This window comes from Phyllobates terribilis, unplaced genomic scaffold, assembly GCF_046119375.1.
Source record: "Phyllobates terribilis strain yellow unplaced genomic scaffold, ASM4611937v1 Scaffold_115__1_contigs__length_5345438, whole genome shotgun sequence".
In the NCBI taxonomy this organism is placed as follows: domain Eukaryota; kingdom Metazoa; phylum Chordata; class Amphibia; order Anura; family Dendrobatidae; genus Phyllobates; species Phyllobates terribilis.
Window position 1 is genome coordinate 742,418 of NW_027362875.1, and position 26,029 is coordinate 768,446.

The following is a 26,029-nucleotide window of genomic DNA, read 5'->3' on the forward strand; positions in this document are numbered from 1 at the left end:
GACCTTCTCACACAGGGTCCGGTTTCCCATACTCCAGCCTCGAGTCTCCATTTGACGGCGTGGAATTTGAGAGGGTGCTGTTAACCAACAAGGGATTCCCCGCAAATGTAGTAAATACTCTCTTGTCTAGCAGAAAACCCGTTACCACCCGCATTTATGCTAGGACCTGGAGGAAGTTTTTATCATTTACTGAATTTAAATCAGAGGAGGGTCCCCCTATTGGGAAAATACTAGAGTTTCTGCAGCGGGGCTTAGAATTGGGGCTTACCACTAGTACCTTAAAAGTACAGGTGTCGGCTTTGGGAGCTTTGTTTTCTTCCGATATTGCAGCTAATTATTGGATAGCACGATTTATAAAAGCTTCCTTTAGGTGTAGACCCATTATCAAAGCAAAATCCTCTCCCTGGGATTTGAATTTGGTCCTAGAGGCCTTAACTAATCCTCCCTTCGAGCCCCTAGATTTAGCCTCCCCAAAAATTATTCTCCTAAAAACAGCCCTGTTAGTGGCCCTGACTTCAGCCAGAAGAGTGAGTGACATACAGGCTCTTTCCATATGTCCGCCATTTACTCAGATTCTGGATCATAGGATTGTATTAAAACCTGACCCAGCCTTTCTTCCAAAAGTAGTCACTCGGTTCCATAGAACTCAGGAGGTAGTTCTCCCAACCTTTTGCTTTCCCCCCAAAAATCAAAAAGAGGAGAGGCTACACACTTTAGACGTGAGGAGGTGCGTACTCAAATACCTACAGATTTCACGCAGTTTTAGGAAGGATAATTCCCTATTTATATGCCATCAGGGGGCTAGAAAGGGTTGTAAGGCCTCAAAGTCTACGATTGCAAGATGGATTAGAGAGGCCATATCCCTCGCCTACTCCTCAGGGAATAAGGAGGTTCCGGAGGGGTTGAGAGCTCATTCCACCAGAGCGATAGCAACCTCCTGGGCGGAGAAAACGGGGCTTTCCATCGAAGAGATATGTAAGGCTGCCACTTGGTCTTCTCCTTCTACCTTTTATAGGCATTATAGATTGGACCTGGGTGTCTCTGCTGATCTCACCTTTGGGAGAAGGGTGCTTCAAGCGGTGATCCCTCCCTAATTTCCTTTCGTCTCTGTAATTCTCTCGTGGTGCTGTCATGGGAGAACGAATAAAGCCTTAGTTACTTACCGGTAACGGGATTTTTCGGAGCCCATGACAGCATCCGTATATTCCCTCCCTTCACTGGTGTTTTGCACTCCCGTAGAGTTGGCTTTCCTTTGTTTTGTGCACCTTTGGGAGAAGTTGGTGAAAGTAATGTACTTAATGTAATGATGTGTTTATTGTAACTAACCTTGGCAGTCCTCTCATGCTCTGTTAACTAAACTGAGGCGAGAGAGAGGTGCCGCCCTTTTTAACCTGTAGGTTTCCTGTCCTTGATGGGCGGATCCTCTCTCTCGTGGTGCTGTCATGGGCTCCGAAAAATCCCGTTACCGGTAAGTAACTAAGGCTTTTCTCAGCTAAAAGTCTAGACTCTTAGATCAGGAATAGGCAAGACATTTATAGGATTTTTACAGGATGAAAATGGAGAAATGGTAAGAGAGGATGTTGAGAAGGCCGAACTTTTTAATTCCTATTTTGCATCTGTTTTCTCTCAGAAAGAAAATGTAACATCAACTGATCTTCACTGTCCTTTTAAAGGAATAGAAGAATCCAAGTTATCTGTAAACAGAGAGATTGTGAGGGAATATTTAGCTAACATAAATGAGTTCAAGTCTCCAGGTCCAGATGAATTACACCCCAGAGTACTGAAGGAGATCGTAGAAGAAATTTTAGAACCACTCTCCATAATCTTTGAAAATTCTTGGAGAACAGGAGAAGTCCCAGAAGACTGGAGAAGAGCAAATGTTGTTCCTATCTTCAAAAAGGGGAAGAAGGTGGACCCAGGGAACTATAGGCCGGTGAGTCTGACTTCTATACCAGGAAAGATCTTTGAACAAATTATTAAACAACATGTATGTAAGTACATGGATAAGAATGAAGTGATTAACCAGAGTCAGCATGGGTTTGTAACTAACAAGTCATGTCAGACTAACTTAATTTCCTTCTATGACAGAATCACTGACTGGGTGGATCAGGGAAATGCTGTAGATATAGTATATCTTGACTTCAGCAAAGCATTTGACAAAGTATCTCACACCATCCTTATTGAAAAAATGACCAAGTATGCAATGGACCAGGCAACTGGATTCATAACTGGCTTAGTGATCGGACTCAAAGGGTGGTTGTAAATGGCTTCACAGCCAGCTGGATGAATGTCTCAAGTGGGGTACCACAGGGCTCTGTCCTGGGACCTGTATTGTTCAACATCTTTATCAATGATTTAGATCAAGGAATTGAGGGTAAACTGATTAAATTTGCTGATGACACAAAGCTAGGAGGGATAGCTAATACTAGAGAAGAGAGAGAGAGGATTCAAAAAGACCTAAATAAACTGGAGCAGTGGGCAGCAACCAACAGAATGTTTTTTAACAGGGAAAAATGCAAAGTACTACATCTGGGCAATAAAAATGAAAAAAGCATATACAGAATGGGAGGAATAGAGCTAAGCAACAGTACATGTGAAAAAGACTTAGGTATACTAATAGATCATAGACTGAACATGAGTCAACAGTGTGATGCAGCAGCAAAAAAGGCAAATACAATTCTGGGATGTATTAACAGAAGCATACAGTCTAGATCACGTGAAGTCATTATCGGTCTTTACTCCTCTTTGGTCAGACCTCATCTGGAATACTGTGTACAGTTTTGGGCACCACATTTTAAAAAAGACATAGACAAACTGGAGCAAGTTCAGAGAAGAGCGACCAGAATGGTGACTGGTCTGCAAACCATGTCCTATGAGGAAAGGTTGCAGGATTTGGGAATGTTTAGCTTGCAAAAAAGAAGACTGGGAGAAGACTGAATAGCTGTCTACAAATATGTCAAGGGCTGTCACATTTTAGAAGGATCATCTTTATTCTCATTTGCACAAGGAAAGACTAGAAGCAATGGGATGAAACTAAATGGGAGGAGACACAGATTAGATATTAGAAAAAACTTTTTGACAGTTAGGGTGATTAATGAGTGGAACAGGCTGCCACGAGAGGTGGTGAGTTCCCCTTCAATGGACGTCTTCAAACAGAGGCTGGACAGACATCTGTCTGAGATGATTTAGTGAATCCTGCTTTGAGCAGGGGGTTGGACCAGATGACCCAGGAGGTCCCTTCCAACTCTACCATTCTATAATTCTAGGACATTTCATAACTTTCCCAAATTCTTATGAAAAAATATTCCTCACAAACTGCATTGAACTACTGTACCCAATTTATTATATATTTTAGGCGTCGGAGTGGGACCATTTTATACCGAATCCACCAAAATGGGCACCGACTCCGACTCCACAGCCCTGGTTTGGACCCTAGGGACACTCATCTACCATAAACTATTAAAGTGGGATAGCCACCACTGCATCCTACTAAAAAAAAAAAAAATATCCAAGGGCCAATGTTTTACAGTTGAGAAGAAACTGCTCTAATGTCACAGATATTAATATACAGGCAATAGACATGAACACCAGATTCAGGGAAAAAGGTATCCAAAGTACATTTTGGATTCCGCACGATTGTTTGCTGAAAAACAGGAGAGAGAGACACTTCTACATACCTAACCAAGACGCCAAGAAAAATATGGGATAACACAAGTAATAGGAACTTGTGACCATATCTTTAATATCCTCAGAAAACACTAGGATGTACTTGTGGCTGACCTGGACCTGAGGGTGCTTTGTGATCTGCTCCCACAATAACTTTCAGAAAGGGTTAGTCAATTAGGGACCGTTTAGTGCATAGTTTCTAAAAAAAACTGCACCCAAGGGGACATGGCTGGATAGAAGAATCTGTTTTTTTTAGATGTGTAGAAAGTTGTACATGTAATTGGATGAGACCATGTAAATCTTTCTCGAGTTCCTCTACAGGTGAAACCTCTTTCCAGAGGGATTATTCCAACTGTAAAACCTTGTATACTTGTATATGTGGCCACATGCACCTACCTCCTAGGTTATGTAAGCACGACCAAGAGGCAGTCTAAGAGGAGTGTCGGGGGGGGGGGGGGGCATTTGGGCGAAATACGCCATGGTTGGGTGTCACGGGTGTGTCAGAGGTGACAGACAGTCGCCCTGCAGGGGTTTGCAGGAGATCTCCACGTTTGGCAATGCAGACAGCTGCCTAGATGAGAGGCTGTGTTTAGGACCCAGATTCTACCTCCATTTAGTCTGGGTGTATATATACCTGGTGTGTCTATGTTGGCGTCGCCGGGTATACTCATTTCTACTTGGAACTTGGCTGAAGCAGTATCACGTCCTCTTTGGAGTCTTGAGGCCGTGTGCCCTGTTGGAGTTTCTTCTAAAGCAAAGTTTTAATTCCCCTGTGTTGTCTTTCCCTTTTGTCTTTAGAGTGCTAGCGGAGGTTGACTAGTGCTCATCTCCTTCCACCCCCAGCTATAGCCTTACGACAGGGATAGTTGGGCGAGGCATGTGATGGGCGACAGCTGCGGAGGCTGTATAGAGACGTTAGGGGGAGACAGGGTGATGCTAGTCCAGATTAGGAGGTCACCTCTTCCCCCTTTTCCATAGTGTCTGGGCTCCCTTTCCCTTTCTCCTCTGTGTTGCACTCACACCTGGCGTGACATTGGGACACCCCATTAGTGAGACACTGAGACACATGAACAGTGCACATTGAGGTGAAACAAGAGACATCTCCTTTTGCATCATTGAGGTGGTTAAACCTAATGTGAGAGGTGGTGATCTTAATAGATGTATCCTCAAAAAAGAAAGTGAATGTATTTCCAGACTGGATTCACTAGGCCCTAAGGGACTGAATGAGCAAATTTCCTATGCCTGTTTTGTATGAATACAGCCCCATTCTGGATTACATTTTAGGATTTTATACTCTACCCATTGCTACTCAGTTCCCTGTGAACGAGGTTCACATATTGTTTTACTTCATCAAGAGATCTGAGCTTCTATATCAGAATTATTTCTTATCAGTTATATCCCAATTATACTATTTAGTAACTAACAAGTGTGGTGTTCCTTGTGTATCTCTAATTATGCAATAGGGGTCAAATATGACCATTTAGGAGTATACTGTGGGCCACCATACCATATATTTTGTAGTGATAAAGTAGATCCACATGCCGATTGCATGATGGAAGGATGTGCAATACTTGTTTTTAGTCTCCCATGATACTGATCTCAGAGGATTTTTCTGTTGGTGGAATGCAATCCAATACCATATGCACTCCGGTGTGGAACGCAGACATATGGGCATGCACATTTGTGGACAATGATCCTAGATGGAATGATGACTACGGGCATGCGCAGTCACAGGTACGAGTTTCACGGCGGCAATCAGTTTATCTGGTGTTTCAGCATAAAGCACGTCACTTCCGGACATGCACACTAGGTGATGGACATTATCGAACCTCTAGCTCATGAGAAGTAGCGTAGGTGCTGTATATTATTGTAGACAGACTCTATTCTGTATATCCTGTGACAATTCACCTCTAGGAATGGGAATGAGCCTCATAGTCTGGGAGGGGTTTTGGATGAAGTGGGATATTTAAACATGGACACCTGGCTATTAGGCACGCTATGTTGAACATCATGAATTATCATCCCTGTATCAAGCCTCCTAATGAACCTGTTGGGAAAATGCATTGAGGCGAATTATTGAAACATTCTCTGAGTACCATAGCCTTTCCTTTATACATATTGTAGGGGATTTACTCACTGGGGCACAATAGGAGGAAAACAGGAGGCATGTTCTTAAATTTCATGTGGGTTTATTACTTCATAAACCCAGAAGCCAAACAGAAAAGCAAATAGCCTTTAGATCAGGCAAACAAAGTAAATGTCCTTAGCAGGTCTCTACTCAGCCAGGCCTGTGTGGCACACAAGCTGGGGTAGCGTCCAGTGTCTTGGCTTGGTCTGAAGACAAACATACACAGTAGGCCTTCTACCTCCAAACACACAGACCATGTGCCAAACAACAGCCTTCATTTTATAGGCTGTTAACCACACCCAGAGATGAGGTATGTGGGTAGCTGGACCCGCCCATTCTCTCCTAGCTACCCGTAACCCGGCTCCCAGGTGCACCAAACGATCTTCTTAGTGCTTATGTGCTCTAGAGAAACACTCCGGGTTACATCACACAGACCAGCCATCTCTGTGACGCATACCTCCCATGGACTACGCGACCATTAGCCACCTTACATACCCCCCCGCCTAAACCTGTGGGGTTGACACCTTTTACTACCAGACAGGGGATTCTCGAGAGAGCATCGGCATTACCATGTAGCTTCCCTGCTCTATGTTCTACAGGGAAGTAGGAGTCCTGTAGGGCTAAAAACCCGAGGGTGACTCTGGCATTTTTTCACTTTTTTCCCTCATCCATCTGAGTGGAGCATAGTCGGATAATAATCTAAATTTTTGACCTAACAGTACGGTAAGGTGTCCACCGCACACTTTATAGCCGAGCGTTCCTTCTCTATGACCGAATAATTTTTCTCGCAGTAGAACAGCTTTCTACTCAGGTAGAGGACAGGGTGCTCCTCCCCGTGTATCTCCTGGGAAAGGACTGCTGCTAACACGACATCTGAGGCATCTGTCTGGAGTATAAACTCTTTCTTGAAGTCCGGGGCAACCAGGACCGGTTGCCTACACAGAGCCAGTTTCATCTTTTGAAAGGACGTCTCCGCCTCTGCTGTCCACTTGGCCTTGGCTGATTTTGTCCCTTTAAGGAGGTCAGTCAGGGGTGCGGCCATCATGGCGAAGTTTGGGATGAATTTTCCTGTAGTATCCCACGATTCCCAGGAAGGCTCTGACTTGCTTTTTCGACACCGGTCTCAGCCAATTTTGGATTGCTTCTACTTTAATATTTTGGGGTTTTATCTTGACTCTACCCATTACATATCCGAAGTACTTGGCTTCTTATTTCCCCATGCCACATTTCTTCGAGTTTATTGAAAACCCCACCTTCCTCAGAGCATCAAACACAGCCTGAATCTTTTCCAGATGACTCTCCCAGTCTGGACTGAAGATAATAATATTGTTCAGGTATGTTGCAGCATATTGCTTATGGGATGCAAGGATGCAATCCATAGCTCTCTGGAATTTTGCAGGGGCCCCTGCAGTCCAAACGGCATACGGGCATACTGGAAGCATCCGTCCAGCGTAGAAAACGCAGTCTTCTCTTTGGCTACCTGTGCCATGGGGGTCTGCCAATATCCCTCCGTCAGATCCAAGGTGGTTATGTGCCTTGCTGGCCCAAGCCTCTTGATCAGCTCGACGACGCGTGGCATGTGATATGCATCAAATTTGGAAACCTCATTCAACTTCCGATAGTCGTTGCAGAATCTCCACTCACCATTGGGATTTGGGACCAAGACAATCAGGCTCGACCAACTGCTCTTGGATTCGTCAATGACACTGAGCTTCAGCATACAAGCTACCTCTTTGGATATCAACTCTTGTCGGGCCTCAGGTATCTGATAGGGCTTCAAGTTCACCCGCACATGTGGCTTCGTCAGAACCTTGTGTTCTATGACCCTTATGCAGCCCGACAATTCCGAGAACAGATCCCTATTCTTCTGCATCAACTCCCAACACTGCTGTTTCTTGGCCTTCGTTAGCGTTTCCGCTATTGCGACTCCTCCAACGTCACCTTCTAGCTTGCCCAGCAAGCATGGAGCTTCCACAGCCTCTCTGTCTTGCCACGGCTTGATGAGGTTGATGTGGTATATCTGGTACAGCTTACGTCGTCCCGGTTGATGAACCTTGTAGTTCGCTTCACCCACTTTTTCCACCCTTGCCACATGGCCAAGAACTTACTTTCCACCGTAGTAATTAGCATGAGGACTCCGGTCTCCCGGATTGAAGTGCCTCACTCTGGCTGACTGGTTGTAGACTCTGGCATGAGCTTCTTGTGCCTGGAGGAGATGTTCTTTTACAATGGGCATCACCTTCACAATCCTCTCCTGCATCAGAGCAACCATGCTCGATGACGCTCCTATGGGGCGTGAATTCGGCTTCCCAGATTTCCTTTGTGACATCCAGAAGACCCTGCGAATGTCGGCCATACAGAAGTTCGAATGGCGAGAACCCTCTAGAGGCCTGTGAAACCTTTCGGTTGGAGAACAACAGATATGGTAGGAGACAGTCCCAGTCTCTACTGTCCCTTTCTATGTCCTTCCTCAGTATACTCTTCAGAGTCTTGTTAAACCTTTCGACTAGGCTATCTGTCTGAGGATGGTATACTGAAGTCCTCAGTTGGGAGATTTGGAGGGCTTTGCATAACTCCCTCATCACCTTACTCATAGAGGGAATTCCCTGGTCAGTGAGTATCTCCCTTTGGTAAGCCTGTTGGGGGGAAAAAACGTGGACCAACTCACGGGATTTATTCTTTGCGGAGGAGTTTCTCAGTGGAATCACTTCAGGATAGCGTGTGGCATAGTCCAGGATAACCAATATAAATTGATGCCCACAAGCAGATTCAACCAGGGGACTGACCAAGTCCATAGCAATTCTCTCGAACGGCACTTCAATAATGGGCAATGGCACGAGGGGACTTCAAAAGTGAGAGGTGGGGTCGGTTAACTGGCACGTAGTGCAAGACCTGTAATACTTAAATATTTCCCGGTGACATCTGGGCCAATAGAACCTTTGTAAAAGATAATGCCTTACCAACACCAGATGCAGCAAGCCTCCATGATAAAGGCGGGGCCAGCACATGTGCAAAATACTGATGCAGACAGCCACTCACTAACCTACCAATTCATGGAGGGGGGTGGCTGTCTAGTATTATACATGCACACCGATGGAGTCTGCATAGGGCGCCAGTCACACAGATAAGTGTGGTGCACAGTTTCTGGCTTGCAGCTTGTTGATGACACCCATACTATTAGATCAGGCGGGCTGCCCAGCACTATATACGTGCACCCCCACAAGACAGACGCCCCAATTCCCCCAGCCAACACTAAAGAGGCCTAGCCTCATCCTGCAAAAAAATGTGCAAAAAAGATGAAAAATAGTGTAGAAGATAAATACACCACATGAGGTGTTGGTCGATATTTTGGCCAAAATACAGAAGCTCGCAACCCAAACGTCAAGGGTCCTCATACTTGCGAGTCCTAACACTAAACATTAAAAATGGTGAACATTGGACATAATTTCAAAAAACATCACAGTAAGGCTGTATGCCCACTATGCGTTTTTTAAGCGTTTCCGCAGCGGCAATTCCGCTGCAGAAACGCTTAAACGCTTGGTAGAAGGTCTGTCATGTTCCCCAATGATAATCCCATGTGCTGTGCACATGCTGCGGAAATTTCCGCTGCGGATTATCATTGCGGAAAAATCCGCAGCACTACCAATTATTTTGCAGAAGCGCGGCATGTTCGCCGCCATTGACTTACATTGGAACGCATGGAATCCGCATCATTGCATCTGCAGATGCGGAATCCATGCGTTTCAATGTGCGGATGGTACCCGGGTTTGGAGAAGAGGAGACTCTCCTCCGGACCCGGGTACCATAGAACCTGTAAAAAAAAGAATAAAATAAAAAATATACATTATACTTACCTTCTGATGGCCCCCGGTGTCCTTAGCGATGCGTCTTGGCTTGCTGGCAGCTCACGATGGTCTGAAAAAGACCTGCCATGACGTCAATTAGTCATGTGAGGGGTCACGCGACCGCTGACGATGGCAGGTCCTTTAGTCTACCGCGAGCCAGGACGCATCGGATAAAGACACCGGGGGCCATCAGAAGGTAAGTATATATTTATTTTTTACCATTCTTTCGGTCACACTATATAAATCCATGCTGGTTGCATGGATTTATATAGTGTGACCAAGTTGTCAAGCACTTTCCAAGTGATGTTAAAATCGCTTGGAAAGCGCTTGACAACCCGCATGCGGAAATGCTTGTGAAGAACGCTTCACTTCCGTACAATCCGCATGCGTTTTTTCTGCCAAGGAGATGCAGAAACGCTCAGGAAAAAATCCAGAGCATTTCTGCATCGTGGGCACATAGCCTAAAAGATAATGCCTTACCAACACCAGGTCAGATTACCAATGCACTGCAGGATGCAGCAAGCCTCAATGATAAAGGCGGGGCCAGCACATGTGCCAAATACTGATGCAGACAGCCACTCACTAACCTACCATTTCATGGAGGGAGTGGCTGTGTAGTATTATACATGCACACCGATGGAGTCTGCATAGGGCGCCAGTCACACAGATATGTGTGATGCACATTGTCTGGCTTGCAGCCTATTGATGACGCCCATACTATTAGGCTGTGTGCCCACGATGCGTTTTTAATGCTTTTCCGCAGCGTTTTTGCATGTAGAAGGGCAGCAATGTTCCCCAATGATAATCCGCAAATTTAATTTCCGGTGCGGATTATCATTGCGGAAAAAACGCAGCACTACCAATTATTTTGCGGAAGCGCTGCGTTTTCGCTGCAATTGACTTGCATTAGTACGCGCCAATTCCGAAAGACTGCATCTATACTTGCGTAATTGGCACGTTCTAATGTGCGGATGGTACCCAGTTGTGGAGGACAGGAGACTCTCCTCCACACCCAGGTACCATTAAAAAAGCTGTAAAAAAAGAAGAATAAAATAAAAAATAAATATATACTTACCTTCTGGCGGCCCGCAGTGCACTCCTCCTTGCTTCCCGGCACTTAGCGATGGAATGAAGGACCTGCTCTGATGTGAGAGTCATGTGACGGGTCACACGACGCTGACGTTGGCAGGTCCTTCAGTCTACCACTGCCGGCGGCCGGGACCGAGCGAAGCAAGACAACGCAGGCCATCGGAGGGTAAGTATAGATTTATTTTTTTACATTCTCTCAGGTCACACTATATAAATCCATGCTGGTTGCATGGATTTATATAGTGTGACCAAGTTGACAAGCACTTTCCAAGTGATGCTAAAATTGCTTGGAAAGCGCTTGTCAACCCGCATGCGGAAACGCAAGTGAAGAACGCTTCACTTCCGCATGTCCCTGGCAGGAAAAAGACATGTACAATCCGCATGCATTTTTTTCTGCAAGGGAGATGCAGAAACGCTCAGGAAAAAATCCTGAGCATTTCTGCATCGTGGGCACATAGCCTTAGATCAGACGGGCTGCCAAGCACTATATACATGCAAGCACACAAGACATATGCCCCAATTCACCCAGCCAACACTAAAGAGGCCTGGTGGGGTATTTATCATGTGGTGTATTTATCTTATACACTATTTTTAATCTTTTTTGCACTGTGCACCCGCCCTATGCAGACTCCATCGGTGTGCATGTATAATACTACACAGTCACCCCCTCCATGAATTTGGTAGGTTAGTGAGTGGCTGTCTGCTTCAGTATTTTGCACATGTGCTGGCCCTGCCTTTATGATGCAGGCTTGCTGCATCCTGCAGTGCATTGGCAATCTGACCTGGTGTGGGTAAGGTATTATCTTTTACTGTGATGTTTTTTGAAATTATGTCCAGTGTTCACCAATAGAACCTTTGCACGATCCGTTCCTGCGTTTTAACCACTCCCAGATGTCCCCCCAAGACATGTGAATGGGCCATGTCCAACACCTTCCGTCTAAAGGGGCCCGGCACTATTAACTGCTCCACACTCTCCTCCCTCACTTTCTTGACCCGGTACAACAACTCCTTACTCATCATAAAATGGGGAAACCTTGTGTCAGTCCCTGACTCCTGTGCAACCCCATTAATAATAGTGACATTATTAAAGGCTTCCTTCAGAGTTAGGTCCCTATGTTGGGCTGACCCAAAATTCTCGCTGGTCACCCCTAACTCTGGAATTGCAGACTCAGGGGGCACTACCTCCTCATCCCCCACAAGGACACAAAAAGGAAACCTGTCTGACTCTGGGTGTGGTGATATCTCATTAGGGTTAATTTTTTTCTTATCTGAGCCAGCGAACTCAGAACCCTTCCTCCACAGATCCCAAAACAAGCAAAAGTCCCAGCCTATAATAATAGGGTGCAACAAGTTCTGAACGACGCCGACCTCGTGGGACTCTGTACCGTGGGCCATTTCAATGTCCACTCTGGCCCGTAGGGTAGTCTTTAGCATCACCATGAATGCGCTGAACGCCGACTTTTTTCCCCGGGATAATTTGGAGGGGGTCACCAGGCTCCCGGAGTCTAGCAGTGCCGTTACTTCCCATCTGTTCACCTTCATGTGACATGCTTGTGGCCCCTCGCTGGGTGGACAGTTCACCCTGCAGGCCGGATAAGCATAATATGAACAACATTGTCCTATGCTGCAGTCCATCGGCTCAAGGGTCAGGGGATGACGGGCGGCTATATGGCCTGGGCCGTGGCACCGCCAGCAAACAACATCACCTGTATGGACCTTGGGCACCACCTCCCTCGTCCATTTGGACCTTGGAAGTCCCACCACCTTTTGGGCCTGCACCCCCTGTTGGGAACTCCAGCATGTAGTGGGCTGCCTTCCCAAGGAACCTTCAACCCCCTGGTATCTCTCGATCAGTCCGACCAGTTAATCCGCATACCGGGGATCACTCTGGGCAACCTAAGGCTGTATGGGCCTCGGCAGGGAGTGCACAAACCGGTCCATCACCACCCACTCTACCATCTGCGCAGGCATTGAGGACTCTGGCTGCAGCCACTTCTGGACCAGGTGCAGCAGGTCAAACATTTGGGACAGAGGTGGTTTGTTCTGGTGATACGAACCCACTGTGCCCTGATAGTCATTGTCAACCCCACGCGTGCGAGAATCTCACTTTTTAGCTTGCCATACTCTTTGGCATCCTGCAAAGCTAAATCATAGTACGCCTACTAGGCGTACTTCTGGGGCTCCCCAAGTCAAGTATGGCGACAATACCTCTGCCCACTGCTCTTGTGGAAATTTCTCCCTCTCGGCCACCCTTTGAAACACCATCAGGAAGGTCTCAACGTCATCCCCCGGGGTCATTTTCTGCAAAGCCCATCATACCGCCTTCCGGACATGGGAGTCCTCAGTCTGACCTGGGGTTGGAGCGCTCATCCTGTCCTGGATGGCGGTTGCCAGAAGCTGCATCTGCTGACGTTGTTTCTGCTAGTGCTGCTGGATCTGCTGTAACTACAGCCTGTTGGTCTCCTGTTGATGCTGCTGCGACTGGACCAGGTGTTTCAGCAGGTCCTCCATTTCGTCTGGCGATGCTTGCTGGCTTGCGACAGACTTCACCCAGGGCATGCAGTCCATCCTGTAGCAGTCACACGTCTCTGCTGGTAATGCTACCCGCAAGTCTAACACTAATTGTGGAGGTTTTACTCACTTGGGTGTGACAGGAGGAAAACAGGAGGCATGTTCCTTTAAAAGTTCATGTGGGTTTATTGCTTCATAAACCCAGAAGCCAAACAGAAAAGAAAATAGCCTTTAGATCAGGCAAACAAAGTAAATGTCTTTAGCAGGTCTCTGCTCAGCCAGGCCTGTGTGGCACACAAGCTGGGGTAGCGTCCAGTGTCCTGGCTTGGTCTGAAGACAAACATACACAGGAGGCCTTCTCCCTCCAAACACACAGACCATGTGCCAAACAACAGCCTCCATTTTATAGGCTGTTAACCACACCCAGAGGTGTGGTATGTGGGGGGTAGCTGGACACGTCCATTCTCTCCTAGCTACCCGTAACCCGGCTCCCAGATGCACCAAACGATCCTCTTAGTGCTTATCTGCCCTAGAGAAACACTCCGGGTTACATCACACAGACCAGCCATCTCTGTGACACATGCCTCCCATTGACTACACAACCATTAACCAACTTAGAATACTTTGATACATATCTGGTTTTATGATTACCCCACGGCTGATGAAAGGGAATCTGTCACCCCCTGGAACTTATCTGACCTCTAATATTGGCATACAGGTGATAGAAATGTGAATCTATACATACCTTTATGCCTCATATTAGAGGTCTGTTTGCTGAGAAATGGCTTTTTATTCAGTGAAGATTCTGATGCTTGCTGGCCTTGGGGAGTGGATTCCCTTTAATAAATACTCACTTAGCCCCATTCTTCGTGCAGATACTAATAAATACAGGACCTATGAGATTTTTACCATATGATAGTTGGATAGTTAGGGGTGTATCATCCATAGCAGCAGCCCACAGGGCCACTATGGTGCCTGTTAAAAAAACACAGAATTTGAGCTTGGTTTAAGTTGGTATCCATGCAGCACATAAATGCATGTTTACTATGGCCATAAATGAGAAAAAAACTATAAGAAGAAAAATGATCTTAAACCCTGCTGTAAATAAATAAATAAAAAGCAAAAGTGCATTTAAATAAAATAGGGTTCCTAGTAACACTGTTTTTGATCAAAAATAGCATGAAAGCTATCCCACCATGGTAAAATGAACCCATTCTGGATAGTCCTACTCTGCTTAATATTAAAAAACTTACCATGTATCAAAGCCTCAAACTTCTGTGTGTGAATCAGACATGAGAACTAACGTGATAGAAGATTACAGTCCGGGGAAGACGGGAAACATTCATATAGACGACCGGTGGAGATGTAGTCCGTGAAGAACTCTGGCTAAATATGTTTGTAGAGCCGTAGTAGAAGATGAAGATGACGTCGTCCTCCTCATGAAGTAGTTATTTCTCATGTCACGTGTAATGAATATCTCCTGCAGTATTGCTAATGCCGATTGCAGTGTCGGTAAATGAGACGAGAATTAGCTTTATGGAAGATGAGTCTTTGAGAAACGTATTCAGCTACAGACTCCAAGGAAGAAACTGCTTGTTGTCTGTGGCCTAAAATATATAGGTTTTATTACTAGATGTAAAGCAGAAAACGAAATACTGTAAAATAATAAATCTCATATGTTTCCCCTTATTATCTCCAGTAATTGTATTATTACACAATATCAGATCCTCTCAGTGAAGATCTTCTATTTAAGAGAATTTTCCTTATGGACCCATCAAAGATGGATATGGATAGAGACAAGATGGCAGAGAGGATATTACACCTCACCCTAGAGATCCTCTTCCGTCTTACTGGAGAGGTGAGAGATTCTGATGACGCCACATTACATCAATTTTATCTATGGGAATAACAGATGGACAGAACTGGAGAGGTGAGGACTCTGGAAATGTCTGAAGTGAGATTTATTTATATGTCTTTCCATAACCAGGATTACATATTAGTGAAGACCTCTAGTGAGCGCTGTCAGGACCCTGTGTCTGAGGGATGGGAAAGACCCCTGAGCCCAATCACAGAGGCTCCACCTCACCCCCTGATACATGAGGATATCAATGACCAGAAGATCGTAGAACTCACCTACGAGATGATTGAGCTGCTGACTGGAGAGGTGACACTGCTTCGAATGCTGGGACTTTATACAGTAATGCTATGAAAGGATCGGGGGGATGACTGTATCATTGTATGTGTCAGGTTCCTATAAGATGTCAGGATGTCACTGTCTATTTCTCCATGGAGGAGTGGGAGTATTTAGAAGGACACAAAGATTTGTACAAAGACGTCATGATGGAGGTTCCTCAGCTCCTCACATCATCAGGTAATAGACAGGACTAAATACACACGGCCTATAATTATCTGTATGTAAAGAATAAATTCCGTCCCTGTATGTGTTTCTTCCAGAGCTATCCAGTAAGAGGACAACACCAGACAGATGTCCCCATTCTTTTCTTCCACAGGACTGTAAACAAGAAGATCCCAATGTTCCTCAGGATCATCAGGTAGATGGAGAGAAGGTGTCATGAGATCTCCCCTATGATGTGTAGACGGCTGTGAAGGTCTTGTGTTCAGTCTTGTTTTATCCACCAGTATTATGTGTTTTCTATTTGTGTAATGAGAACGGTGGAGATGACAGGATTAGAGCTGATCATAGATGTGACTTCTCCATCTGTCTGTGACTTTTACAATATTTGTTTCAGGGTGAAGATCTCACCCATATTAATACTATAGAGGCATATGTGAGGGGTGATGAGTGGTGTAAAGAGGAGATTCCTACATGTGACTACCCAGGTGAGTAGTGACCACTAAATGCAGAGAAGTTACAGATTCTTCTCAGTCACCGGCTGTGGCTTCTTTATCGGTGGTGTAGTCCGGCCGTATCACAATCATATGATCACCATTTTGCCTCTAGACCACAACATTCTCTTCCACCCAAAACTGTTCAAATGATTTTGGGCATTGAAACCCTTTTCCATAGAACTTACAACCTGGAGGATCCACCTACTCACTGTGATTAGGAGACGTTACCTGCCCAGATCTGTAAACCACAAAGCCAGAAAATCACTTAAAAAATATTATGATAGGCCTGTAAGAGAAAGTGGAGGGTAATGATGCTGTTGGCTTCCTAGAACCCTGATATCTTATTGGATGAATCTACCTTTCTCCCTTCTGTTTTGCTGAATGTGCTCATATGGTCCCTACAAGACCAGGTCCAGTCTTTCTGGCCAAACTTCACTTTTATGATCGACAACATTAAATGTGCAGTGAGGCCAAGTGTGAATTTCTGTACAATAACAACAGAGTTTCCCTTTATCCTGACTTTTCAATTTCTTTTAAAACCGACTAATTTCAAACCAAATTGTGATAAACTACAAAAAAAAAACATTACACATGTGACCCGGTGTATCTTTAAGCTAAATTTAAGACTCCTCATCTCTTCACTATTATAAAAAGTTCTCTTTAAATGTCAATATTTCTTGAAACTCATCTGACAGAAAATATTGTCCCTTACGATAGTTTAGATTGCCAAGAGCCACCGAGCCCCATACTCTAATTACCCCAGAGAGGTTTCACCACTAGTTACTCACTACTTACTGATGGAGACTGTTGAGTTTGATCATTTCAGTAGATGTGTTATGGTCTATACTCACAGTTTTGACTATAGTAGTTAGTGCCCAAAATAGTCTGATTTCACCCCTTCCTGCAGCCAGTTTTGTGTTCCTATCTGGGCCCATTTTTCAAATCTGACGTGTGCCACTTTATATGGTGACTAGCTACTGAACTCGTTCTACGCCCGGGTGGTGAGCATTTTTATTGGTATATGGTCTCCCATGCTGGTATGTGTGGTATGTGCTGCCCCCCTCCTGGTATTTGTGCTGCCCCTATCCTGTCCCCACCATCTTATCCTGGTATGCATGGCACCCTCATCCCCAATCCAGGTATGCGTGGTACCCCATCCCTCATCCCCAATCGCGGTATGCGTGGCTCCCCATCCCCAATCGCGGTATGCTTGGCTCCCCTCATCCCCAATCGCGGTATGCTTGGCTCCCCTCATCCCCAATCGTGGTATGCGTGGCCCCCCTCATCCCCAATCGCAGTATGCGTGGCCCCCCTCATCCCCAATCGCGGTATGCGTGGCTCCCCTCATCCCCAATCGCGGTATGCGTGGCTCCCCTCATCCCCAATCGCGGTATGCATGGCTCCCCTCATCCCCAATCGCGGTATGCGTGGCTCCCCTCATCCCCAATCGCGGTATGCGTGGCTCCCCTCATCCCCAATCGCGGTATGCGTGGCTCCCCTCATCCCCAATCGCGGTATGCGTGGCTCCCCTCATCCCCAATCGCGTTATGCGTGGCCCCCCTCATCCCCAGTCCCGGTATGCGTGGCTCCCCTCACCCCCAGTCCCGGTATGCGTGGCTCCCCTCACCCCCAGTCCCGGTATGCTTGGCTCCCCTCACCCCCAATTCCCGGTATGCGTGGCTCCCCTCACCCCCATTCCCAGTATGCGTGGCTCCCCTCACCCCCAATCCCAGTATGCGTGGCTCCCCTCACCCCCAATCCTGGTATACGTGGTACCCCTCACTCCACAATCCTGGTATATGCATGGTCCCCTCACCCCACAATCCTGGTATATGCATGGTCCCCTCACCCCACAATCCTGGTATATGCATGGTCCCCTCACCCCACAATCCTGATATGTGTGGCCCCCTCATTCCTTCCACACTGTACTCACAAACAAAAAAAATAAACAGTTATACTCACCTTTCTTCTCTGTACTCCAGCGCTGCAGCGTCCTGTTCTGCCGTAGGCCGGGGGAGGAGAGTGGCGTCATTTTGCTGAAGACACACTGTAAATGTGTCTTCAGTAACATGGCGAAGGATAGCGCTATGTGCACGCGCCGATCCGACGCCTCACTCCGCCCCCTGTCTCCGGCCAGATTAGAGGCGCCGCAGCAACGCTCCTCCTGGTCAGGTAAGTATGCAAGTATGGCGCCGGAGATCGCGGTATGCGTTCAGTGTCTACACATACCGCGATCTCCGGCGCCATACACCTCCTCTTACCTGTAACGGCTGGATGCCTGCTTCTGTCTGGAGCCAGACTGCGCGTCACACATGCGCAGTCTATCGAGGCTTCAGACAGAGGGACTCTTAGCCGATTATATTATAGATAACTTTTGAATTCTTCACAAAGGATTATAGGAAACAAATGGACCTTACAAATAATATTCTAACTTCTCTTAAATCCGACAATCCCCTATATATGGTTGTACACTACTGTCTGGGCACATGGCAGGTTAAAAAGGGAAGGAGCGGCATTTAGCTATTTGAATGCAGATTTTGCTGGGATAGTGTGCAGACACAATGTATTGGGGACACTGTTCGTTGTCACCTGGCAGCTCAAAAGATGGCCACCACAAACAGGCTTGGCGCTATCTACTCCATTTTCCAGATCACAGGGTTTGCCTTGCTCATCATCCTTTAACCCCTCTTCATGTATTTGGACTTAGACAGAGACCCCCTAAGCTTGGGCCACAGTGTTACCTAATGTTCTGTGGTGTGAGATGGCAAGAAGAATAGTCAGATAGCCGGGTCAGAACATGGAGGTCAGAGAAAAGCCGTTAGCTGAGCACATAGGACTGAACCAGAGGAGAACAAGGCTGTATCTGGCAGCTTCCAGCAATATGCTTCCAGCTTTAGTAGGGTGCGGTGCTTTCCAGTTGGCTGAAGCAGGGAGCAGATTACTCCAGCTGGACAGCACACACACCCACACTGCCAGACTGGATGGTACTACAGGTCCCAGCAACCCTAATCTTAGTGGCTGGACAGAGCCTGCGCTGCCCAGAGCTTCTGGTTCTATCGTCTCCTCCATCACCAATGCCGCCTGCAGGATGAATAAGGAGGTGAGAGAAGCAGACGTCGCAGGAGCAGATCCCAGAGGAGATGGGACACACCATTTACAGAAGCCCTAATGTGACCAAATTGCAGAAAACCAGAGCAGTAGAAATCCCCATAAAGTGACTCCATTTTGGAAATTATAACCCTCAGTGAATTATTCTATAGCAGTAGTGACTATTTTGACTCCACAGTCACTTTCTGGAAATTAGCACACAGTGGATGTTGGAGAGTGAAAATTACAAATATATAATTTCATTACCCAACACATAGTGCCCAGATTGTGCTCCAGGAGACACACACCGTAAATTAAGTGGGTTCTTCTCACTATAGTAATGTCAAATACATGGTTGCTGAGTGTGTTTTGGGCACACTGCAAGGCTCAGAAGCGAGGGGGAGATCTGACTTTGGGAGAGTGGATATTGCTGGATTGGTTTATGGAAGCCATGTTGCTTTTCAAAAGCCTTTGAACCACTAATGATGTGGAAACTTCTGTTTTTCCACTGACAGATGATGGACCTGAGTGGGGACTTGGTTTTTGTGAGATAAGTAGAAGTTTTTATTGATATTATTTTCGCCTACATAACATTGTTTGGTGGCTTTTTATTCCATATTTGGGAGGCAGAATTAACAAACAGTTGAACACCACGCTCTACTGGTTCATCCTATGAGGTTTTCTATTAGACTGTGAACTGTTATTGTCTTGGTGAATAATGATGGCTAACATAAGGCAAAATTTAAAAAAAATCACAGAAAAAAATACAGCCTTACCAACACAAATCATATAAGAAATGCACTAGCAGGATGCAGCAGACCCCCATGATAAAGGTGGGGGCAGCGCAGGTGCAAAATACTGATGGAGCAACCACTCACAATCATACCAATTCATGGAGAGGATGGTTGCCTAGTATTAAAGATGCACACAGATGAAGCTTGAATAGGACGCCAGTCACACAGGTAGGTTTGATGCACAGTGTCTGACTTAGGATACTGATGATGTCCATACTATTACATCAGGAAGGCTGCCCAGCACTATATAAGTGCACCCCACATGGACAGACACCCCAGTACACCCAACCAACACTAAAATGCTAATGCATTTGTTATCTGATTTGGTGTTGGTAAGGCTGATTTTTTCTGTGATGTTTTCTTGGTAGATAATGATACTTTTACGTAAAGTACATTTTTACGGAGAGTTTAAGTAGAAATATTCAACATTATAAATTTTAAGGATGTGTTATTCATAAATAATAATTGGTTTTATTCTTGGCAGATGACTGTACCAGGAGATCAGAGGAACAGCTGACATCTTCAATTTTTAAATCAGATGATTTTGAGATCACACAAGACACAATTGAAGTGAATGACATTACTCCAGATATACCATCATCCCTTCACAGCAAAGATCTGTCATCTGATCATTTGAAACAGGTCCTGTCTTCTGATTCATTACCGACTACTAAGGAAAATCAAAGTCACAAAATAAGCATTAAAAAACAAATTGCTCCTAAAGCAAAGAAATCATTTTCATGTTCAGAATATGGAAATAGTTTTTCCCTCGAAAAGTCTTTTCTTAACCCCTTAAGCCCCGCGGGTGGTTTGCACGTTAATGACCGGGCCAATTTTTACAATTCTGACCACTGTCACTTTATGAGGTAATTACTCTGGAACGCTTCAACGGATCCCCCTGATTCTGAGATTGTTTTTTCGTGACATATTGTACTTCATGATTGTGGAAAAATTTCTTCGATATCACTTGCGTTTATTTGTGAAAAAAACGGAAATTTGGCGAAAATTTTGAAAATTTTGCAATTTTCAAAATTTGAATTTTTAAGCCCTGAAATCAGAGCGATATGTCACACAAAAGAGTTAATAAATAACATTTCCCACATGTCTACTTTACATCACCACAATTTTGGAACCAAAATTTTTTTTTGTTAGGGAGCTATAAGGGTTAAAAGTTGACCAGCGATTTCTCATTTTTCCAACAAAATTTACAAAACCATTTTTTTAGGGTCCACATCACATTTGAAGTCACTTTGAGAGGTCTTTATGACAGAAAATACCCAAAAGTGACACCATTCTAAAAACTGCACCCCTCAAGGTGCTCAAAACCACATTCAAGAACTTTATTAACCCTTCAGGTGCTTCACAGGAATTTTTTGAATGTGGAAGAAAAAAATGAACATTTAACTTTTTTCACAAAAATGTTACTTTAGACCCAATTTTTTTTATTTTCACAGGGGTAACAAGAAAAAATGGACCCCAAAATTTGTTGTGCAATTTCCCCTGGGCACGCAGATACCCAATATTTGGGGAAAAAATACTGTTTGGGCGCACGGCAGGGCTCGGAGGGGAAGGAGCGCCATTTGACTTTTTGATTGTAAAATTTGCTTGAATAATTAGCGGACGCCATGTTGTGTTTGGAGAGCCCATGTGTGCCCAAACTTTGGAGCTCCCCCACAAGTGACCCCATTTTGGAAACTAGACCCCCCAAGGCACCTTTCTAGATGCATAGTGAGCACTTGGAACCCCCAGGTGCTTCACAAATTGATTCGTAACAGTGAAAAAAAAAAACACTTTTTCATTTTTATGAATCAATTTGTGAAGCACCTGAGGGTTCCAAGTGCTCACAATGCATCTAGATAGGTGCCTTGGGTGGTCTAGTTTCCAAAATGGGGTCACTTGTGGGGGAGCTCCAATATTTGGGCACACAGCGGCTCTCTAAATGCAACATGGTGTCCGCTAACAAATTTAACGCAAAATTGGCTCAAATTGTTAGCGACACCATGTTGCGTTTGGAGAGCTGCTGTGTGCCCAAACATTGGAGCTCCCCCACAAGTGACCCCATTTTGGAAACTAGACCCCCCAAGGCACCTATCTAGATTCATAGTGAGCACTTGGAACCCCAGGTGCTTCACAAATTGATTCATAAAAATGAAAAAGTGTTTTTTTTTTCACTTTTTCATTTTTACGAATCAATTTGTGAAGCACCTGGGGGTTCCAAGTGCTCACTATGCATCTAGAAAGGTGCCTTGGGGGGTCTAGTTTCCAAAATGGGGTCACTTGTGGGGGAGCTCCAAAGTTTGGGCACAGAGGGGCTCTCCAAACGCAATGTGGTGTCCGCTAACAATTTGAGCCGATTTTCCATTCAATTTGTTAGCGGATACCATGTTGCATTTAGAGAGTCCCTGTGTGCCCAAACATTGGAGCTCCCCCACAAGTGACCCCATTTTGGAAACTAGACCCCCAAGGCACCTATCTAGATTCATAGTGAGCACTTGGAACCCCAGGTGCTTCACAAATTGATTCATAAAAATGAAAAAGTGTTTTATTTTCACTTTTTCATTTTTACGAATCAATTTGTGAAGCACCTGGGGGTTCTAAGTGCTCACTATGCATCTAGATAGGTGCCTTGGGGGGTCTAGTTTCCAAAATGGGGTCACTTGTGGGGGAGCTCCAAAGTTTGGGCACACAGGGGCTCTCCAAACGCAACATGGCGTCCGCTAACAATTTGAGCCGATTTTCCATTAAGTTTGTTAGCGGACACCATGTCGCGTTTGGAGAGCCCGTGATGTGCCTAAACAGTGGAGCTCCCCCACAAGTGTCCCCATTTTGGAAACTATACCCCTCAAAGATTTTATTAAGGTGTATAGTGAACATTTTGAACCCAGAGGTACGGCACATTATTTGTTTACATTAGGTCATCATATTGAATAAGTTGTCATTATTCTTGAGCGCAAGTGCTCGCTACTTGAGTTTGCATCGGGTACTCAGGTATGCACCATGTACAGCGTGTGCTCGAGTGACATGCTCGAGTCCCTGCTCCGCATGTTTCACGGTTATTATACACCCAAAAAAAAACATGCGGGGATCGCTCGTGCATGGCAGGCAATCCCCGTAAAGTTTTTTGGCCGCGAAGCATATGGGGCAGAGACTCGAGCACGTCACTCAAATACCCACGATACTAAATGCATACCAGAGCACCCGATGCAAACTCAAGTAGCGAGCACTTGCTCTCAACACTAGTCGCCATATCGTCATCTTTTTTTCTTACTTTTGAAAAAAATCCCAACCCCAGCCCTAACCCCAGCACAACCCTAGCCCCAGCACAACCCTTAGCCCTAGCACAACCCTAGCCCCAAACCCAGCCCTAACCCTAGCCCAATCCTAACTCAAGAGTTTATTTTTGACGCCGTTCCTTGTGCGGTATAAGTGATTAGACGACTTTATTCTTCGGGTCGGTGTGATTACAGCAATGCCAGAATCATATGGGGTTTTTATGACTGACAGCTGTCACACACTAAAAGACGCATTTTTTGTAAAATCTAGTTTTTGCATCGCCATATTTTGAGAGCTATAATTTTTCCAGATTTTGGCAGACAGTCATGTGACGGCTCGTTTTTTGCGGGATGACTTGACGTTGTTATTGGTGCCATTTTCAGGCACGTGACATTTTTTGATCGCTTTCTATTCCGATTTTTGGGAGGCAGAATAAACAAAAACCAACAATTCAGGAATTGTTTTTTTTTTTTTTTTTTTTTTATTCTGTTCCGCGTGTGGTAAAATTGATGAGGCAGCTTTACTCTTCGGGTCAGTACGTTTACAGCGGTACCACATTTGTATCATTTTTCTATGTTTTGGCGCTTATACACAATAAAAGCTATTTTATAGAAAAAAATATTTTTTAGTATCGCTTTATTCTGAGAGCTATAACTTTTTTATTTTTCGGCTGATGGAGCTATATGGCGGCTTGTTTTTTGCGGGACGAGATGACGTTTTCAGCGGTATCATTTTTATTTATATGCGTCTTTTTGATCGCGTGTTATTCCACTTTTTGTTTGGCGGTATGGTGATAAAGCATTGTTTTTTGCTTGGTTTTTTTTTTTTTTTTTTTACCGTGTTCACTGAAGGGGTTAACTAGTGGGACAGTTTTATAGGTCAGGTTGTTCCGGATGCGGCGATACCAAATATGTGTACTTTTATTGTTTTTTTTTATTTTTTTTATAATAATATTTATTGATGGGTACATTATATTTTTATTTTTGGTGTATTATTTTTTTTATTTTTTTTATAATATTTTTGCACATTTTTTTTTTTTTTTTTTTTCCACTTTCACACAGTTTATACACTTTATTACTTTGTCCCACTCTGGGACTTTCACTTTTTTTTTTCTGATCGCCTGCATGGCACAGGAATGGAGCACCATCCCTATGCCATGAAGGCTGTCAGAAGTGCACAGTGTGAAGATTGCTTGGAGATGCACTGCGCATGTCCAAGCAATCTTCCTGCTCTCTGGTGACCCGGATGTTGTCATGACGACATCGGGTCGTCATGGCAACACCCGGGAAGCCTTTGCAGACTGCGCTGGAAGCCGGAAGAGGAGGTGAGTATCGCCGATCACCTCCCCTTGCCCCCGCAATGCCGCGATCGACTTCGATCGACTTCGATCGCAGCATCGCGGGGGTTAATGTGCTGGGAGCGGTGCGTGACCGCTCCCTGCACATAGTACCGGGTGTCAGCTGTGACAATCAGCTGACACCCGGCGGCGATCGCGCCCGCACAGCCTGTGTGCGCGCGCGATCGCGATGACGTACTAATACGGGTCTGGCTCTTAAGTCCCAGGGCACAGACGCGTATTAGTACGTCAGATGTTATTAAGGGGTTAAACATCAAAACATTCACACAGCAGAGAATAGATTTTTTTTATTTCAAGTGTGGGAATTTTTTTTAACCAGAAATCAAATTTTGTTAATCACCAGAGAAGTCACACACAGAAGAAGCCATTTTCCTGTTCAGAAAGTGGAAAATGTTTTACTGAGAAATCAAGTTTAACCAAATATCAGAGAACTCACACAGGGGAGAAGCCTTTTTCCTGTTCAGAATGTGGGAAATGTTTTAGCCGGAAATCTCTTGTGCTTAACCAAACCTGAACTCACACAGTGGAGAAGCCTTTTTTCTGTTCAGACATGAAACCTAACGTGATGGAAGATTACAGTCCGGGGAAGATGGGAAACATTCATATACAGTCATGGCCAAAAGTATTGAGAATGACACCAAAATTATATTTTCACATGATCTTCTGGCCTCTGGTTTTTATTAGTGTTTGTCTGATGTTTATATCACATACAGAAATATAATTGCAATCATATTATGAGTACCAATAGGTTATATTGACAGTTAGAATGAGTTAATGCAACAAGTCAATATTTGAGGGTTGCCCCTTCTTCTTCAAGACCTCTGTAATTCTCCCTGGCATGCTCTCAATCAACTTTTGGACCAAATCCTGACTGATAGCAGTCCATTCTTGCATAATCAATGCTTGCATTTTGCCAGAATTTGTTGGTTTTTGTTTGTCCACCCGTCTCTTGATGATTGACCACAAGTTCTCAATGGGATTAAGATCTGGGGAGTTTCCAGGCCATGGACCCAAAATCTCTATGTTTTGTTCCATGAGCCATTTAGTTATCACCTTTGCTTTATGGCAAGGTGCTCCATCATGCTGGAAAAGGCATTGTTGGGCCCCAAACTGCTCTTGGACGGTTGGGAGAAGTTGCTCTTGGAGGACATTCTGGTACCATTCTTTATTCATGGCTGTGTTTTTAGGCAAGACTGTGAGTGAGCCGATTCCCTTGGCTGAGAAGCAACCCCACACATGAATGGTTTCAGGATGCTTTACAGTTGGCATGAGACAAGACTGGTGGTAGCGCTCACCTCTTCTTCTCCGAATAAGCTGTTTTCCAGATGTCCCAAACAATCGAAAAGGGGATTCATCAGAGAAAATGACTTTGCCCCAGTCCTCAGCAGTCCACTCCCTGTACCTTTTGCAGAATATCAGTCGGTCCCTG

At 45.1% G+C, this 26,029-nt stretch overlaps 1 protein-coding gene across 1 annotated transcript in view; it reads left to right on the top strand.

Annotated features, from left to right (window-relative positions):
- The first annotated feature begins 1,361 nt into the window (after positions 1–1,361).
- The window catches only part of LOC141201412 (uncharacterized), a 32,014-nt gene continuing 7,346 nt past the window's right edge, over positions 1,362–26,029 (top strand). Inside the window, exons 1-7 of the mRNA XM_073663402.1 lie at positions 1,362–1,933; positions 14,939–15,097; positions 15,227–15,403; positions 15,487–15,610; positions 15,694–15,791; positions 15,990–16,080; positions 20,455–20,612. Of these exons, the coding sequence (XP_073519503.1) occupies positions 15,005–15,097; positions 15,227–15,403; positions 15,487–15,610; positions 15,694–15,791; positions 15,990–16,080; positions 20,455–20,612 (741 nt within the window). The 5' untranslated portion in view covers positions 1,362–1,933; positions 14,939–15,004. The remainder of the gene's footprint in view (positions 1,934–14,938; positions 15,098–15,226; positions 15,404–15,486; positions 15,611–15,693; positions 15,792–15,989; positions 16,081–20,454; positions 20,613–26,029) is intronic.